This window comes from Chaetodon trifascialis, chromosome 9 (genome assembly GCF_039877785.1).
Source record: "Chaetodon trifascialis isolate fChaTrf1 chromosome 9, fChaTrf1.hap1, whole genome shotgun sequence".
NCBI classification, from domain to species: domain Eukaryota; kingdom Metazoa; phylum Chordata; class Actinopteri; order Chaetodontiformes; family Chaetodontidae; genus Chaetodon; species Chaetodon trifascialis.
This window is the reverse complement of record NC_092064.1, coordinates 22,738,977-22,759,434: the sequence shown is the minus strand read 5'-3', so window position 1 is coordinate 22,759,434 and position 20,458 is coordinate 22,738,977. Positions and strand designations below refer to the sequence as shown.

The following is a 20,458-nucleotide window of genomic DNA, read 5'->3' as shown; positions in this document are numbered from 1 at the left end:
GACAAATACCCTCAAAGCAAAACCAGGTGGCCATTGCTGTCGGAGAGCCCGTTGGAGGGTGAAAGATGCAGCCGACTAGGTTTTTCTGTTTGCAACAAGATTAGGTGATTCTCTTCTGGTGGAGTCACTTCTTGTCTTTGTAAACTGCTTAGAGCATAATACTAGACCAGGGAAGTGTCTTTAACTCAGTGAGGTACAAGTTTCCTTTTTTTGACCACTGTGGAAGATTTACAGGGATTTATTGGCAGAAATGGAAGATAATATTCATTACTATGTTTTCATTAGTGTACAGTCACCTGAAAATGGGAATAGTTGTGTTTGTGTTATCTTATAATGAGCTCTTTCTTCCTACAGGAATTAACTTAATTAACTCTCCTGATGCGTTTGGGACAAAACCTGAACTCAAACCCTAACCTGAGGAACGTAGCCAACAGACGTCTTGTTCTGCAGATTAGCTTGTTGAACAAGCCGCCAAGCAAACATTCGCTGGGGCAGCATGCACTGTGAAAGTCATTTTACAGGCCAGATTGACAATTGGCTGCTCAGCTGCTGCACATTAAACAGCATGTATACGTACCTACAGATGACTTTGGTCCAGTTAGACACCAGTGTGGCCCTTACTCTTCAAACCCACTGCTAATAGCTCACTGTCTGCCAGTGACATTAAGGCTACAGTGCAAATTTGTTAACTCCGTGTCTCGTTCCCTGCGGTGTAACACTGACACTGGCAGCCTGCTGTTAATCAGCTGCTGTTAATCAAACACAGACACCGTCCTCAGCCAGCTGAGAGGAAAAGGAGCATTTCTGTTATTGATTTACATCCTTTAATAAACTATAAACTATACAGTTAAAATACATATCGACATTACTTTTGATGCCAAAAAGGGATTACTAAATATGTTTTCAGTTGGATTTGAACCCTTTTTTTTTTGGTTAAACCTGAAATTATTCATTTTTTTGGGCACTTGTGAGCAGTGCATCAAAAAATACATCAAAAAGTACATTAACATTGTATTGTCTTGTTAATAGTTAATATTCATGACATCCTTCTCACGGAAAAAACTTAACTTTGCTAAACAATAAAAGTAATTAGTCAGTCTACATTCTTCATCACATTACTTTAGTAACTCAGCACAGTTTTGTGAAAAGTGCCTTAAACAACTCAAAAGCATTCACGCCCACGTCAGCTACACTGTGTTTAAAATGTAGAAACACAACACAAGACGCTGGTTTAACAAGCAGTCGGCCTGCTGTTTGTAGTCACAAGCGGTGGGGTTCATGCACGCCCTCCAATGCTCTGTACTAAACCTGGCAAGTCCTGATTGAAGGATTACCAGTGGATTACTTTAGCAAGCCAGCTAAGACACAACATATAAGTGAGACAGCTTAGTGGTTTTCTCCTCTTTTGCACCAAGCTAACGCATCCAGAAATTGTGTGTTAACTGAATGCGGAGAAAGGAAGCTGATATCAGCCTTCCATCAAATGCCTGGTAAGCTTAACTGGGATTAGTAACTGTAATGTCCCAACACTGTTCCCAACACTGCAACACAGTCAGTGATATCCCACAGACGTGCAGCATCATTCGCTTTTATTTGGATTCGTGCTTCTGACCACCTGATGAATGTATATTCACTCTTCTTTTAGCTCTGGTTTTGATCTCCACATCTGAGGGAAATCTGGTTCTTAAGCAAATAAATGCTCTCACAAGATAGTTGCTAACTGTGCCGGTCTGCTGTTTGATGCTGGACAGGTAGTGCGCAGTATTGATCAAAGCAGAAAGCTCTTCACCTGAAACATACCTTTTTACCAAATAGCATTTGCAGGCATTTTTGCATTAAGTCAAACATTTGACCCAGTAGTGTGCTGTGATACATTAAAATCTCAGCACTACCTCCTCACACATGTTTAGCACTGCAGCCATGTGTGTGTAGTAAGGCCTGAGATTCCTACCTGTATGCAGGCAACAGATATAGAGGCTATAACCAGTGATTGCAATGGAGCTGCTCCAGGGTCAGTGCTGTCAGCCCACTGTATCAGCCCCCGCAGGCTTCTGTGTAACCCCCGCTGGAGGTGGATAATGGAAAGAAAGGGATGAAAGACGGATGAGATGAATCACATGCAGCCATGTGTTGTCTTGCTCTGAAGTAAATCCTTTTAAATACCTACACACAGATTTTCTTTGAACATAGCCCAGTGAAGTGCCGGCCTTCTCCCCGTCTCTCCCTGTCTCAATGTCTCAATAAGTTGCACATTTAGTTTTAAAAGACAAGCTGTTCTGGCTTTGCATGCTTTTGCAGACAAAAGCAATTTGATCAGAGCAAATGATGAATTATCAATTGCTCTTTCGTAAGTGATTTTTTTTAAGCGCTGTGAAACAGAGTTTATGTCTGTTTGATTAGTGAGAAAGGCTGGAGCTCTACTTTATAGATTGTCATTTGGTATCATTGTTGACAATACTTTGCTAATTCTTTTTACAGCACAAATCATTTCCATGACACATTATGTTAGGTGGAAATTGAGCCATTTTTTTCAGGAATATAGGGCCCATGGCCGCGCCTGGATGTGTTACTTCAATTCAATCAGACCAGACGCTCTTAGCATCCTACAAACTGTCCATTCAGCCATTTTTCAGCTACATTTACTCGTCCTTTAACTCCCACATAAAACAAACTTCAAGGACTGCCTTTTTTCACCTACACAACATGGCCAAAAATCAAGCACATCCTGTTTCAAAATGATGCAGAAAAGCTAGTGCACTGCTACTGCATTAGTTACTTCCCAGCTAGATTATTGCAAAAAGAGATCAAATTTCTTCCATATTAGCTTCTCTGAACTGGCTCCTTGTAAATCCAGAATTTAATTCAAATCCAACTCCTTGCCCACAAAGCCCTTAATGGTCAGCTACCATCATATCTCAAAGCGCTCACAGTATCCTATTACTCCACTAGAACGCTGTATTCCAAAAATTCAGGGTTAATTGTGGGTCCTAGAGACTCTTCTGCCCCAAGGCAGAATGGGAGGCAAGCGTCTCTCCTTTAGAGGCAGCTCCCAGTTTGGGTTTGGGATGCAGACGCCTTCACCACATTCAAGAGTAAGCTTAAAATTGGCCTCTTTGATAAAGCTTATAGATTTGTCTGGCTCAGGTGAGCCCTGAACCATCTGTTAGTTATGCTGCTATATGCCAAGACTGCCAGGGGATTTCCCATGATACACTGAGCTCCCATCTCCTCCTCTCCCTTTCCATCTGTACGCATTTTATCCTATCAGTACATATACACATGATTGAAGGAGCACTCTCCTCCCTGTAGTCCTCAGCAACCTGAAGCAACATGCCAACTTACAGTGATTGGCTTGTAGATGCGAAGAGGAGGGACATCCTCTCCCTATTCTCAAAATGTTCTTTTTCCTTGTTCCTGTCTTCTAGGTATAAGCAGGATGGTCTGTTCAGATTTGCGCTCCTGCTGTTTGTGGGATCATAATCTGTAGTTCTTTCAAACATTCACTCAGCATCTGTGGGGATACAGTGTACTGCAATGCCCTGCGGGGTGCTGCAGCAATCATTTCCATTACCCAGTGGGGAAGGCATTGCATGGTGATAGGCCCTCCGGTGTGAAGCTCAAGTCACGCAAATGGTTAGATTTCCTAAACCTTAAGACATTGAAAGTGTTTGTGCAGCTGCAGGAGTAAACTGAGCGAGCCACTAACATCCACAGAATACACACGGGTATCTGCCGACAGTGGATCCATTGAATAAAAACAGTACTTTAAAATCACTTGAAAAGCCTGATAAGGTGACCCACAGTGTATTCAGTGCACTCAACAAATCAGATCCCATGATGGATAGCTGTTTGGCAGTTCCTTTAGCTCCTTTCCTTTGTTCATGCTGTGCACACCATCAGCTCCTCTTCCCACTCGACATGTGCCCATGAAGCACTCAGCACTGTCACATAAGAGTGTGACTGGTCAGAAATTTGCAAGCACACAGGCCTACAAGTTTGCCCTTTGCAGTGTTTTTGTCTGCTCTAATGCAGGTTGCACACATTAGCATGTCTCTAACTAACTTAGCATGACAGGCATAGCAAGAGGTTTGTGTGATGTAAATTTTCCTCCAGTTCATTGTGTATTTCATACAGAGCTGGTGTTTAAGTATAAAACCTAAGTGGTTGGTGTTTTCTTGAAAATGGTAATCATTTTAATGTTTTGTGCACTAATTATTTCTGTGTCCGCAGAGAATTGTGTAATTTGACCAGATCACCCTTTGTATATATGTTGAGGTCCCCTACTGGCAATTAAGTTGGCACAAATTAGCATTCAGGGATGGTATATAAGGGATTGCTGTGAGAGATTCATGAGAAATGCAGGTCTGTATAGTGATGCCCAGTCAATGCTCACACAAGGATCAAACTAATCCTCGCCAAGCCCCCTCACTCGTCATCCAGTATAGGCCAAGAAAACAGGGTTAAAGACTGTAGTGGTTCAGGGATCCTGGAGAACCATTTGCTGACGGACTGAGTTGCTGCTAAGTTAGAGGCTGCAGAGAGAGCTTCATCTTTTCCCTAACTTGGTAGTCATGTTGGCTTTTTATGTGTAGGATGTTGTGATTCTCCTGGTCAGAAAGGATACTGAGTCATTCGTCCAAATTTTACAGTGGCGGAAGAAGTAGGCTATTCAAATTCAAAAGATCCTGTATTCAAGTAAAAATGAAAGTAAAAGTATTAGCATTAAATTATACTTAAAAGTGCCAAAAGTAAATGCACTGATTATACAGAACGGCCCACCTCAGAATAGAATATTGGATTCTAATAATTGATGGTTGGATTTATATAATAATTTCTTAGTTTATTAGCAACCAAAGACTGGGATAGTTGTGGAATGCTCCAAAAACACCTGTTTGGAACATTCCACAGGTAAACAGGTTCATGGGTAACAGGTGATAGTATCATGGATGTTACTACATGGGCTCGGGAACGCTTCGTAAAACTGTTAACATAGTAAATGCAGTTTGCAAATGATTGCAGTCGTTTTATTTGTGTTTTATTGTGTGTTTAACTATTTTCTATCCACTTGCAAGCAGGTAAATTTAGTTGAATTTAATGGTGCCATTTGGGCCGGTTTATTCAACGTTGCCTGATTCCTATGATTCATATGATAGTAAGTGTCATGTAGCAAAGTCTCGCCCATGGCCACATGGTGCCATGCCAATTATTCTGAAACCCCAATTATCCAAAAAGTCCCATTGGACTGGAGGCCCGTTTGTACGACATCCTGGTATCCCGAAAACAAACGGACATTGCTCTGAAAATTCATACTCTCCTCGCATTTTTTCCACCCATATTCTGTGAAGACCTGCTCCGAGTCAACCATAAACAAACAGCGAACACTAGACACAGTCAGATGGGGCTTTGTGGAACATGGGTGAGAAAAAAATCAAGGGAGAATGTGTATTTTTGGAGCACTGGATCTTTGGATGGGACTTTTAGGCCAGTGGGACATTTTTTGGACTACTGTGGTTTCAGAATAATAGGCAGTTGGAACAATGGGAAGTCCACAGCCACATTGTCTCTTATCTGACATGTCAGGAAGGATGCAATGAACTCGAATGAAAATGGGAAAACGAAGCTTCAAGATTTTGCCCCAGGCCACAACAACGGAGACATGGGGTCCATTACAGCTGAATCATCACAGTGAGGAGGAGCCCCTTCGACTTTTAATGACATTAAAGAGTAACTCAACACCCAATGAAAGTCTTGTTTTTGGTGACCTCTAGTGGTTTCTTTTTTTCACCTTGATGCAGTGATGTACAGGTGCACTCTGGGACAGCATGACATCACTGTTGGATGTGGTTACAGGTGCAACAAGTCTTTTGCAAAACGTTGCTTTTTAGCCTTAAGTTACCTTTTAAATGAACGATACTCAGAGCCTGACAATTAAGCATAATTGCACTTGAAAAGAGATCCTGCAAGTTGTAATATTTTTGTGCTAAACTACAGTGTCATTACTTAATTGAGTTTATTATCAACAACCTGAGCTTGTTTTCTCAGTTTCAACTGGCCTTTTTACCACCACTTTCTGCTTCATTGTGTGTTGTACTCTGTTGTTTGCTATGGTTTTATATCTGGGTACTTGAGAGTGAATATTGTCAACAAATGGAAAGTGCTCTAAATCCCTTTTTATCCCTGCTCTTGTATCAGAAGGTCATAAAAAAAACTCTGCCTGGCTTCCTTGCTGAGACACTTGTGTGCTATGACACGGCTCAAAGGAAAGTCCATTCGGGTCTTTTCACCTGCTGTGATACTTGAAAGGCCATCTATCCCCACCTGGGGCATTCATGCTTTGCTTTTCACTCTGAAATTTTGAGAGTTATCAACCGAGAGGAAAAATATAAATACGCTTGATTTGTCTATCCTTGAGTTCCGTGATTAATGGCACGACCCTGCTTGTCATTCCTCCAGTCTGAAAGCAGATTTTCTGTCTGACTTTATTTTTCTGACCCACAGGATCACGAAAGCACAGCGCCACTCATTGGTGTCTGCAGAATATCGCACAAGAATCGGTCGACAGCTCCGATGAGGAGTTCTTTGATGCCAGAGGTTAGTATTACATTTTATTTTGTCCATTTTATCCTATGTTTACCATGTAGATCTTCTCTTTCTCCAGCAGTAATATCCTCAGAAATGATCTGAAATTCTTGTGACTCTTGGAGCCCCTTTCCAACACAGGAACTTAATGAAACGTAACATTTAGTCATTGTCATGGGTTATGCTTTTGTATCCAAGTTGCTGGAGCTAAATTTCATCGTTGCTCAAGAGGTGTTACTAAACACAGATACGTTCAAAGGTTGCCAACAGTGCTACAGATTGTGATTGGTCAAGCACACCACAACAAATGCAACGGTAATCACTATTTTATTTATGTACTGTGAAGCAGGATTTTGGGGTTAGCGAGGTAGCTTCAGGTATAACACTGGGTCTTCAGGGTCATGACGGTGGTTCACTTCTTGGAATATTTCCATGGTATTTTATGCTCCACACCTCCACACCTATGTTCGAGATAACAGATGGAAGTGCATAAAAGCACCGAACAGAACAGAAGCTGGCAAAGCCTTTTGGCTTTCCCTGATGATTTCTTATATGAGCGATACAGTATTTGTATACTGATTTTGTCCTACAACAAGAGATCGATTGAAGCACTCAAGCCTTGTACTTGTTCTTAAGATTTGAAGCCTATTTACCTCTTTGAATTATGTTTTTATATTTATTTTTTGTTTGCTCCCAAGTCCATTTGGCACTGCCAAGGTTGCAGCTGAAAGAATAAAAATTGTTGAAGTATACTGAAGTAACACATTCATTTAATGACATGCTCAGATATAATTATACTCAGATTTACTGGTGCCTTACTGATCGGGCAGTGATATTAAGCCTGTTAATTTACACATTCACACAGTCAGCAATATTTTGCTCACTGTTTTTCCTGCATTTGGCAGCTGACTGTGTTGCTTTTAGCCTGGATTATATGTTAAACTTCCTTGTATTTGTCTATTATATTCTCTTCATTTGTAAAATATGCAACTCTGCTGCCAGTACTCTTGTCCATGTTCGCGATTGGTCATGTGCCACAAACACTGTTTTATGTGAACATGCTCATTGGGAAAATTGTGACCGCTAGTGTGATTGCAGTTGTAGGATTAGTGAAGCCAGATGATAAAAAGATATCCTGTGTTGAATTTACTGTGTAATACAGTACAGGCACCAAGACAACCAAAAGAAAACCAGTAAAGACCCACAGAGAAGTCGTATTTGGACAAACTGATGCCTGTGACTCAGCAGGTAGAGCAGGTAAAGCACTTCGAGTAGTCAAAGTAGACTAGATAAGCACTATATAAATGCATCCATTTGCAGTCCATTAGTAGTATTTGGGGTGAGGCCAGAAAAACAAAAACAAGAAGATGCCGCTACACACAGCCAAACAGTGCAGGGAAGAAAAATGTTGAAATTAAACCGAACGAAGGATCGCAATATGCTCTGTTGTGTAGAAAGAAAGCACTTTGAGTGGTCTGATGCTCTTTGATGGACCAGTTTTAGCTCCAGGGGTCCTGGATTCTCCTTGGCTTACAGACGTATATCTCATGTATACTTTAAATAAAAATATCAGCACCACTACAATGTTGTCTGTCCAACAACTGCTTTCTGTACTCACCAACTAAATATAGCGCAGTTATTCACATTATTGGATAATCTGCCATTTATTGTCTTGATTAATCATTTCGTCCAGAAAACATCAGAACAAAATGCCCTTTAGTTTAAATGTCTTGTTTTGCCCTAGAAACAGTAAAACTTTTCTGTCAACTATAGTCTAAGACAAAGAAAAGCAGGAAATCGCCACAATTGAGAAGCTGGAACTAAGGAATATTTGTCATTTTTACTTGGAAAAATTACTGAAACGAGCCGGTGATAATCCAGGAGAATTATCTGGTCAGCACTGTATGCTCTGGTGTGGGTTGGTGTAAATCAATGTTCACTTGTGGATTGTTGTTATGACTGAATTGGGTGACATCTGACTTCAGATCAAACCAGAGAGCATGAGCAACAAAAGGATCATGCATTGACCTTCATCATTCCTCAGTGTTTAAAAACCAGTCTCTTTGTCCACTTTACTGCTGAAGATTGACCACAAATAGACGCACTTGAGAGCTTGTTCGGCTACTAGCCTTTTCACAGTCACAGGAGGAGTTCATCAGTGAATAAGAGGAATACTTATCCCACCAATTATCCACTCCAAGTTCTTATCCCCCAAGAGACTGATGGTAGTGATACTAATCAATTATGTGTTATTATTATAAAAAGTCAGTCAATAGCCAGGGGTGTAATGAGAGTTTCTGTTCAACGTTCCTTCACATGACATAAAAACATGCTGAAAATGTGGCTCAGTGGATTAGAGGCCAACCTGAACATGCTGGAAAAGATTTTTTGTCCTTAGAGGAAATCTTGAGTGCTGCAGTATAACGTCACTTTTAACACCATATAACTTTTTTCATTCTCTCCTGTCACTCACTCTTACTTTTGTTTATCTCATCTTCCTTTCACTCTTCCTGCCTCAATCAAAAATTCATTCGCTTCCCTCCCTTAATTTTGATTTCCCCCCCGTGCCTTTCCCTTGCATATTCTGTTTGCCAAAAAAGGCCCGTTCGCTGCACGCGCTCCTAGAAAGCATGAAATATTTATCCTTATCACAGCTGTCACGGGCCAGGGCTGTGCACTGCTCGAAATGCATTTTGTGAGACCGGAGTCAAGGCGCCTGTCAACGTCAAGGAATCACCAGGGGATAAGATGATATGTGCGTGTGCTTTACGTTAACAGATGTACTACCTCATCATCCTCACACTATCTGCAGCTTGAGATCCCACAAGCTATCTCTTCACTGAATGTGAAGGGACAATGATGAACAGAGATGTCCTGTGTCTCCCTCCATCACAGAGCATGAGGAGAGACTGCAACAGCAAACAAAAGCAGAGACCAAATGTTTCTCGTGTGTGGTTGCAATTCGTGCTGTTGAGTTCAAAAAGAATAGTTTGACATGTTGAGAGATTTGCTTTCTTGCCAGGAGTTAGATTAGACAATTGACTCCCTCATGTTTGATCAGTAAATATGAAGCTCTAATACAACAAGCTTAGTTAGCTTAGTTGAGCATAAAGATTGGAAGCAGTTAGTCTAGCTCTGTCCAAGGGGAAAGCGAAATGTGATCGCAATGCCTCTAAAACCCCAATAAACCCACAAATTGTTGTTTTTACACTTTGCTTTTTGTATAATGTGTTAGTCAGTGAGCTTTAGAGGTTCTGGTAGGTGATTTTGTTACCTTGAGACAGAGCCGGGCTAACTGTTTCCAGTCCTTTTTCTAAGCTAAGCTAAAAGGCTAACGGCTGAAGCTTCAGCTTTCATTGTGTCACATGAATGAATTAAACAAATGTGTTCACAAGCTTGAAAACTGCTGGTAGAAGTAGTTTGTGAGCGCTGGGCGGAGCTACGCTAGCTGTTTCCACATGTTCTCAGTCTTTGTGCTAAGCTAAGCTAAGCTAAGCTAAGCTAATCAGCTGCTGACATAAACCCCCAGAACAGAACCACCATGAGCAGATCTAGTCTTTAAGGGCGTAATGTCTTTTTATTTCTCACGACTGTCATTTCAACCCTGGGACATACAGCATTAAAGGTTCGGGAACAAAGCCTCCAATTAAACAATGAATGAACTAAACTGTGTAGAAGAAGAAGAATTGGAGGGACAATCCCCTTTATTAGTCACACAAACTACTTACATGCTGTCACACGCCATGCAAATTGGTGAAATTGTGGTTTGCTGCAGCCAATCAGTGTAATATTATTGTATTTTAGTTATAAATTGGGCAGTTTCAAGTAGAATAAGTCATTTTGAAGTTCCTATATCCATGTGTCATGAGGTACAGCTTACCTCGTGACACATTTAAGTCTAGATGTTTGTGAGGTATCGCTCAGTTTTTGTTCCCATCTTTCATTTCAGGCTTTTTTTTTTCTAACTCTAATTGGCTTATTATTTGCTACCCTTTTCTACAGAGACCAAACATTTTATATCTCATTTTGTCATCCCTCATTGATGCACAACATTAGAAGGACTTTGAGGCAGGCCAGTGTTTTTGAGGTCTTGGGTTGTGAAAACCTTGCATTATCCTTTCAAGTTGCATGAAAGCTTGGCTGTTGCAATCAATAATGAAGCTTCTCATTGAAAGATGAAATACAACAAAGCTAGTTTAACTGTGTAAGAGAAAATAAAGCTAGAACAGCGAGGAGGGGGTGTGTGAGGGGTGTTTTTTTCAGTGCGGTTGCTATGCGACTTTATTGTCTGAGGTCAGGGGGGAAAGAGGAGCTCAGCTCTGCAGAAAAGGCAACAGAGCAAGTTATTCCAAACATAAACATATGCTCAGTATGAAGGATGCCTCCCTTAAAAGGGAAACCAGATCAAGGTCATAAAAGGGTTGTTGAAGTTATGGCTCACTACAGCCGATTGCTAACTGCAACACTGCAACTCTCAATCTTAGCTGCATGAAACTGCATATACATTTTTATTTCCACCAGGCACGCTGAATATATCTTTTCTTTAGCCAAAGTAATTTAATCTTTTTATAGAAAAGGGAAAGTAAAGGATTTAGACTGGAGAGTGATTGAGGGGGTGTTTGTCATATTATTGGCCTACCACTCAAACCATCACAATAAGCTTGAGGGGGTTTATTTATGTGGTTATGATGGATGCTTTCATCCACTCTATGCAACCCAGCGGACCCACAAAAACTATGAAAATGTATCAAGACTGTCAGGAATTTGCTCAGTTTTTTGCTAAAAAGATGAGCCTGGGCTGTTAGTGTTGTGTGTTTTATACTTTCTTATCGTCTTTCTTGCTCGTGCACGGTCCCTATATAAATATTTCTTGTCATATCTTGTCAGATGCCTCCTGAAATGAGATGATGCATCTCAACAATAAATTTGGGATTTTAATTTAGGCCATATTGTGATGCTCTTTCTGTGTCTTTTTTGAGACACTTCAATGTACATGGCCAGTGGCAGTGTGGAGCTGCTTCAAGCTGATCAAAGGTTGCTGTTGAAGTGCACAGCGTTGTGTTCACAGCATAATAATGCATCCACAAGCCCAGTCCACAAGTATTGTATAACATTTTCTGCTGTTTTTCCTCTGTAATCCACCCGATTTGATTTGAAATGAAACAATGACCGTAAGTGGGGCAGCAGCAGCTCAGTCCATAAGGACTGGGCTTTGGGCCGGTTTAAGCCCAGCATGGACTTGAACCAGGTACCCAGGGAAGTGCCAATTCACCTCCAAGGCACTGAGGCGGTGCCCATGAGCGAGGCATTCAACCCCTAACTGCTCTGAGCGCTGTGGTGACCCGTCACTCTGACATCAATAGGGTCAAGAGTACAGGGCTAGTCGCCATTTTTATACATCGTTCCCCAATTTTGGGAGGCTGCAGCAGTGACCCTAAACATTAAGCCAGAGCAACCAAGGAGTGATGTGTTTCATTTCTTGAAGAACCAGACTGAAAGCTAAACAGCCTTAAAGCAAGAAGTGAAAATGCATGTAGGTCTGGCAGAGCCTCATTAGAACAGACGCCAAGTGTCTGCTGGGTCAGTGACTTTAAGCCTTTAAGACTTTAGCTATTGATTTGTAAAGGATTTGCAACTAAACATCAAATACCATGACTTTATTTAAGAATATGTTAATTTCTTCAGCTACTTTGGTCTCCTAAAGCAGTTGATTACAGCAGATAGTTCATTGGAAATTTTTCTATACTAGTGTTGATAAGATACCTGAGTTTAGGTATTGAGCTCTCGAGTATTAAAGTGTTTGAACAGAAGGAGCCGTATGACAACATTCCCTAAATAATATGCAGTTTAACACTGGCAAAACTGCGGGGTTTTATGCAGTTTTTCCTCAGCCAAATGTCCAATAAATAAAGCAAAGCAATGAAGAAAAGAACATAAAGAATACAAATCTGAGCATTAGACACCAGCACTAAACTTGATGCTAAGAGCGGACTTTGTTTTGTACCAAAAACGTATTTACAAATGGTAAAATATTGACAATGTGAGTCTTGCTGTAGAACAGAGAAGCAGAAAAGAAATCCATCAACATCTGTGTGTGTTGTTTCTAATGAGAACCGAGGCTGAGGTTGACTTGATGTTGCGTGTCAGTCAGTGTTTGTGCGACACGGCGTGGAAGCGGCAGAGCTGTTGGCTGGATGGTTTGATGCCGTCATCTCTGTTGATCATCTCCTCTGACATCCACACAGCTGCCCCTGCCAAAGCCCCCACACATCGTCACAGCCCCCATGAGCCGGCCTGCAGTGCCGATGAAAACAGAAGTGTATCACAGAAGTGAGTCTCAGGCAGACGTGCAGACATGCAGGCAGATCAAAGTGAAGATATTTAGCGGCTTCATGACACGTCCACCTCTAGCGTCACCTCCGCTGTCGAGCATAAAACGTTAATTTTCCAGTGGCAGGTAAACTCCAGTTTATCTGCAATACAGACACAAAAGCTCTCAGATGTGAGTGTTCAAATGAAAGGAAGGAGATAAGAAGACATTTGAAGCTCACGCTGAAGAAAGAAAAATAAAACGCAAAGCAGTCTTCTTATGAAAATGTTAATTTTTTTATTCAGTCAATGCACTTTTCAACTTTTGAATTGAAGCTTTGTGCTCAGTGAGGGTGCCGCATGCAGAAGCACACTGGGGTTGTCAGGAGTTTTTCTTTGAACAAACCGATAGATGTAAGCACAGGTGGGTCCACCTGCTGGGCATCTCTACCTGATGGTGCCATCGTGCTGGCTGCAGGTTTGTCGGCTGGGAGCCATCCTTCACTGATGTTGCTCCTTTAACTCCAGAACATCTGAAGGTGGTGGAGCAGTGGCAGAGACGTCTCCCTACACCCCCTGCAGCTGGCTAGGATACTCTGTGATACTGTGAGACTTCAGGAATGACTGGATGGATGTTTCCAGTGTAGCCTCTCCACCCAGTTTCCTCTGGTTAGGTGAACGCATCGTACAGGCCCTGAACAGGAAGCTGAGCCTGGCTTGGGGCCCTGTTAATCACAGCCTCCCAAGTCATCCATCTCCCTCGTTGCTGTTGGCTCACAGCCCTGATTTTATAGCACTCCTCTTCCACGTTCACAACTTCAGGCGGCAGCGATCCACCAATCTCCTGTTGTTTCTGGTGATGGGCCTTGATGTTTTGGACTGATGGATCCATAGCATAAAGGCTTTTTTAGCTCTTCTTGTGAAGAGCGTCATGCATTTATTTTCTTTGATGTCACCACTCCACTAAAAGACCTTTTACTGAATAATTTGTGCACACTTCAATATTGCAGGCTCTTCTCAATATTTTGCTCACATTTCATGACTTTACTTTGCCAATAGCACATCTCATCTTCATTAGTTTGCTGAGAAAGCTCAGCGGGATTGAAGACTGCATTTTAAATATTTGTTTAACGAGATGAAACACTGTGCTTCATCCACAAAACTCCTTCTTTGTTTTGGGTCGAAGATAACAGTGTCAGTTTTGTTATTGAAGACAATATTTAGATTTCTGAAGCCGTATGTCTTTGCATTTGAAAATCTGATTCATAAAATGACATTTCTTGATCTTTTAAACCCTGATAATAGAAGAAAGTCTGGGAATAAATTGTGTTGATGTGTCAAATCAGGCTCACAGAGCGAAGAGAGAAACATATATCTTTAGATGCATAATGGATCTCTGTGTTTCAAAGTGTTTCATCTCTTTCATGGGTGTTCCTCCACTGGCTAGCAGCAGCAGGATTATTTATTCAGGATGGCTTTCACTTCTTATTCTTACTCGAGAATCAGATGAATTCTAATTACCCTCCACTCAACTGTTATAATAAAAAAGAAAAATTCAACCTCTCTTCCACCCAGCATACTGCTCCTTCGCTCCACCTCCACCCGACAGCGCCCTCAGCATCACTCAACCTCCATTTACATCTCACACATGTAAAACTACACAAGTTTGTGCACGAGTCTCATTTTTTATGGTGACTGAGTGCGCCTCCAGGCAGCTCAGGCGAGTGCCAACTCAATTGCCGCATTGTTTATTGATTTGAGCCGTTGATGTTGACAAATTTGCTGTGTGTTAATCCACATTTTTGTTATTTGATGACATGAATTGAAATAATGAGGCGAATTGACAGATTGAGGCTGAAAGGAAATTCGTGGTGCTGGCTGCTCCCACAGATTAATGCCATAATAAATTGCCATGGGAGGTAAACCATGTTTGTATGAAAGTGGGACATTTGTTTATTATAAGGCTGCTAGGAAAACCAAGTCTCTTTAACAAATTTTGTTAAGAAAGCTCATGAGGATTATCATAAATCTTGCTGGTACAATTATATATGCACATCATGACATAGTAAATTGAATTTTAGCGTTTAAAGGACTTTTTTTTTTTTTTTTTTTTTGACATTTTTGGGGAAAAAACTGTACTTTTCCCCAAAACTCTCTCATGTCTTTCCACTCAATATGAAGCTACAGTCAACAGCTGATTAGCCTAGCTTAGCTACTTACCTTTGGACAGAGCTGGGTTTGCTGTTACCCCCTGTTTGCAGTCGTTAGGCAAAGCTAAGCTAACCAGCTTCTGTCTGTAGCTCCATATTGAAGGAACAGATATAAAAATGGTACCGCTTTTCTCATCCAGCTCTCGGCAAGAAAGCAAATAAGCATATTTCCCAAAATGCCAAGCTATTCTTAAAGATATGTAGAAGACGTTTACATTGGTGACCAAAGTTGTAATGTGTCGTTAAGATTTTAATTCAGTGAGTCCAGCAGGAGGCAGAAAGGAGGATTTGTGCGTTTTAATTTGACTTGCTCATCCACTTCCATTTTCATTTCCTTGCCTTTTTTGTTAACTTTCAGTATCTTGTACATGTGGCTGATTACAGCATTTTATCTCCCAACACAAAACAAAGTCACATGTGGAAGCAGCAGATACGAGTTTGTAGTGAAGATTCCTTCAGGGCCCATCGTCCCACTCAACCATTTTTCCCTTGAAAAAAATGGTTAAAACTTATGTTCCAAAGCTGTTATGGATATTTAGGTTTAAAGCTCAAGCTGGCCCTCACAAAGATAGGAGTACAATGGCAAACAGACACACTCGCACACGCACACGTCATTCCCTGCTGGTTTTGTTTGTCTGAGCTGTCGGTGGCAGAATGACAGTGTCTGCTCATCAGTGTCTGTAAGGTAATCCCCTCCATCCCCTTGTCTGTCTTCATTCCCCTTAATCTTACATCTATATGTCAGGGCTGAAGTAAATGAAAGGTAAACTATCTTGTTTTGATATATTTTTGTTGCATGCATCATGGATAGATTCATCCATGTGTATTCAACCTTCCTGTATCTTCGCTTCTTTCTGGAAAGAGGCCGTGTTTACATGCTTGTTTGTTGGACATTTTTAATAATCTGAAAAGTTATGAGCAGAGACGGATTTAATGTTGTGGACCAGCAGACCTAGGGCCCAACAACTGTTCATTACATTTTGGCAGGGATTTCTTAGACAAGTGTTGTTTTTATGCAGCTTTTGCATTCTGGTGGTAAAGTCCAAAATCCAGGTCCTTCAAGGCTAAACAGGAAGTGATTTATGTAGCATTTTTTTGGGAAATCAACCAGGATGATGTAAAAATAAGCTATTTGGGAATTTGTCCAATTTTGTGCCTGATTGTACAGAAAAAGACCTCTTATGAGCACATCTCCCGCAGTGGATTTGAACCATGTGCCACTGGAACCCAGACATTTTTCATTCCCAGCCAGTCCCTGCAGGTGGTGATTTCACTGATTAGTTCTTTCTCTCTGGTTGAAGTTTTTTTTTATGATCGGCTGAATCAGCTGCTGCAGTGTTTCATTTTAATGAAACTGTTGCTGCACAACGGCTGTCTTGTGTAATGTGCTACACAGAATTGTAATAACCCTGACACACACACACACACAGAATACACAGTAAGCTTATTTGTGGGAACATAAAAGAGGAGATGAAACTTTAATGATCATCCTGGAGGGGGTAGTATCTAAATACAGACGGGAATTTGGATTAAGACTTAGAGATTACAAGTATAATAAGCTATATAGAAATAGCGATGGACATTAAAGTTTCATTAACAACACAAAGTAAACAACATACATATTTGAAATTTTAAAGGCCACATACCAAGTATATGCACATAAAACAAGATATAAAAATATACTCACAGAAAGTGCTGTGGCTTGCAGAGGCACACTATAAAGAGTAATTAAATGCTGTCGTAACCCATCTGTAACAGTGAGTTACAGAGTAGTTTTCAGATAAATGTGATACAAAGTGTCCCATATGGGTGTGGGACACATATACAGTATGCAAAAGCATGTATAGAAAAGACAAGAAACTGTAGTTCATATCCAGCCAACATAAAGCATTAAACAACACAAACAAAATACATCAAAGTAGGGAAGAAAACAAAAGGAAAAAACATATGAGAGCAATAAAACATTTGGATTTGGTGTGGTTTTAAAATCTAAATATGATACAAGCTGCTATAAAAATATACCTTATACTTTAGTGTTTACACAGAATGAAATAGATGAGGAAACACATACCTAAATTTATGAAAACAAGATCATGCTAGCAGCTGTTTCTTCAAAGCCTCGTTACTTGCTAGCATGGCAACTTACATGACAATGCTAACTTAGTCTAGTGAGTTAGCTCGCTAACATTTGGAAACACAAATTAAAGTTCTGCAGGTGTAATAATGGTGCTGCATGAACATGTCAGAGGCTCAACAAAGTAAATGTCTGAAACAGATTTTATGGTAATCCATCCAATAACTGTTGAGACATTTCATCCACAAAGTCAATAGGATTTTTAAATATTTGAACCGGCTAATCCTTCCAAATACCATCATGGCAAAATAGCATATATGTATAAGTACATGTGCATCTGCCACATCATGCAAACATTAGTGTGAATACTTAAAGAATTAAATCTTGGCTCCACCTCTTTGACATTTTTCTTTCTCATTTTTATATATCCAATTACAGATGCATTGTCTGCCTCTGAGCTATGCTCGGGGTGTTTCAATGCCATCCATCTTCTGTAGCCTACTTACCTGACAGACTCATTCTGTTTTTGCCATTTTACAGGATAATCCCCTCAGCAATCTCATTTTCATAGTGCGTCATCGAAAGTAGAATGGGCCTAAAATAAAGCCAGAAGTAGTATTTAGGTAATTCCACAGCTGCAACTAATGCATTATGATGAGATCAAGAAATTGAGAATCGCTGAAAATATTAGAGCGGTAGAGGTCAGCCGAGGCTGTTTCGTCATCATTTAACAATCACAGCATCTATTCTTCTATCTTCTGCTCTGACACTTACTCACTTGGAGCTGACAGGTTGAAGGATGTCTTAAAATCTCTTTTTCTCCCTTGAGGCTGCTGGCTGCAGGCACACCTCACACTTATATTTCTCTTTTCGCCTGTTGTTCAAGTCGGATTTTGCTGTCCTCTCGTACAGCAGATCCGGTAGCTTTGCTTTACTAACATGATTATTTGTGCATTTCATTTGTGTTGAGCTTGATTTCTGCAGATTGCCGGTTTTCAGTGTCTTTTATTCAGCTCAAACACATTTCGCTTCTCAGAGGAGCTTCTGTTTTGGCTGCGAGCGCCTCTGCTCAGCTCTCCCTGCAGGAGGTGATTCAGTAACCTCCGTTTTCAGGGTTTGGTGTAAAGCCTGCTTTGCATTCTCTGCCTGTCCAAACACAGGCTTTCATACATACAATGCTTTGTTCAGATCCAATATGCATCCCTCTGTGAGTCTCTTCCTCGCTCCTCTCCATTTTCTTTGTCCCCGTTTGTGTATATAAACGGGGGGGGGGGGGGGGGAGTCAGAGCAGATAGCAAAAGACAAACTGTGACCAGTAGAGCGGCGGCTGTGTGATCCAAATGGACAGGCTGTGTAGACCCATGTCACAGTATTTCAGAGCTGCCAGGCAGGAATGCGTGAGAAAGGAGAGAAGTCTGTCAGGTAGAGGGTTTTCTTCCTGCATGACTCATCCTGTCTTTGGCTCTCTTGGATGACACTCTGTAACGAGTAGACAACCATTTTGGTCGGGCAGCACCACACAGCACACCTGGCTTGTGTTTCTGCTCGAGAGGTCTCAGATATTCTCCAGTGTTTGTAGCAGTAGTATCATTTACTGTGACAATGTGGTGGTTCTGTGCTTTAAATGGCCATTATGCCAACACTTGTATTGTATTCTGTACTCAGTTTAAGACCTCTGCTGGGAATTACATGACACAAGGGAGCAAGGAACAGGGCCTAAATGCAGACAACCAGGCAGGCAGGAACAGCAGTAAAATGATAATGCTTAAGCTTGCAGGCAAAGGCAGGAAGTCCAAGCATAAGCAGCCCAGAATCCACAGGTTTACAGGATTGGGGGAGGTGAAAGGTGGAGACAAGCAGGTACGGAGATGAATTCAGATTCAGGTTGAGGTTCAAAATTGCACAAGCAAAGCAAAGCCACATAGCAGCATTGCCGATCTGGCATCTGGGGAAAAGGGGCTGGCGTGCTGACTGGTCTGATCTGCAGGATGAGGGAGTCAGGTGACCAGGATTGATGGGAAAGTCAGAGGGCATCTGGTGGACAGGTAGAGAATGGCAATGAGTGCAGAGCTGCAAAGAAATGCAGGGGCCCGGAGAGAGCGTGTGGCTGAAAGAGGGGAAAGAGAGGCCGAACAGCCGAAAATAGAAACAACTGAGGAGGCTGGTGACAGGATCACTAAACTCTGTGTAATAATAAGAATGGCTTTACTCCATTTGGCTGTGTGGGTGCATTTGAAGAACATGAAAACAAGCTTAAACTATGGTTTATTAGCTGTATTTTTAAAAATAGGTCCAGTAGCACAAGAACCATGGGTGGTCGAGCCAGATTATCTGCCACTTTATTTGGAAATAAATGTGAAATGAGCTATACTTAAAATGTCTCCACACATAAAAATTGGAAACTGCACAACTGTGGCAGGTCACATTTGAACGAAGAAGAAGGCTGTAAACTGTGGTGGGTGGTTGGGGAATGATTCCTCCTTCGCTTTCTCTTCCAAATATGTTCGACTAACCTGGAGGTTTTGTTTACAACCTGTTGATGCCAATAACTGTACCACCAAAGGGTGGGAAAGAATGAGATTGTCTGATGATGTAAACATGAACGTAAACACTGCAGACTTCACTATGTTACACATTGTGTTTTTGCAGGATGTAAACATCAACAGTGTTTGAACAAGGAAGCCACAGGGTACCTTTAAATGGAGTGCAGGCAGCACAGGATGCAGCATGTATAACACTGAATCTTTATCAGTTAATAATCAGCCAGCAGCCATAGTGTGGTATAATAATGCTTCTCATGGAGGACAATGCACTAGAAAAGACTGATAAATATGTGGAAAGCCATCTTGATAAACATGTCACACTGTTGTCTTCAGGGTATATTTAGTCTGTGTAAACAAATTTACATTTTTATCTCTGGACTGCCTGCAAGTGTTGGCAAAGTCAGCCAGTGGTCATCCTCTTGGTGCTCAGCCATGACAAGCCATGTGAAACACGTGTGTTCGCCAGGCTCCTGTTGTTTGCCCTGTTGTTGGCCGACACGTCACACTTTTGTTTATTTGCTGCGCATTAAGCTGTCCGTTCGGGTTGGCGTAAGCAGCATGTACCATTTGGAAAGCCAAATTTAAATGAAGTGGAAACCACACCCAGCTGGCACACGTCAGAACCAGTGTTAGATGAAAAGTCCACCCTAACAGGTGCCACAAAGCTAACGTTTGAGCGTACCTGTAAAAAAGTCTAATCTGGCATAGTAAATCAAAAGAGCCGGCTGGGTGAACTCCTGGTC

The 20,458-nt window shown here is 41.3% G+C and overlaps 1 protein-coding gene across 1 annotated transcript in view; it reads left to right on the top strand.

Moving 5' to 3' along the window:
* Positions 1–20,458, top strand: part of pitpnm3 (PITPNM family member 3) — an 82,502-nt gene that overhangs the window by 9,139 nt on the left and 52,905 nt on the right. Inside the window, exon 2 of the mRNA XM_070970037.1 lies at positions 6,499–6,591. Within this exon, the coding sequence (XP_070826138.1) occupies positions 6,499–6,591 (93 nt within the window). The remainder of the gene's footprint in view (positions 1–6,498; positions 6,592–20,458) is intronic.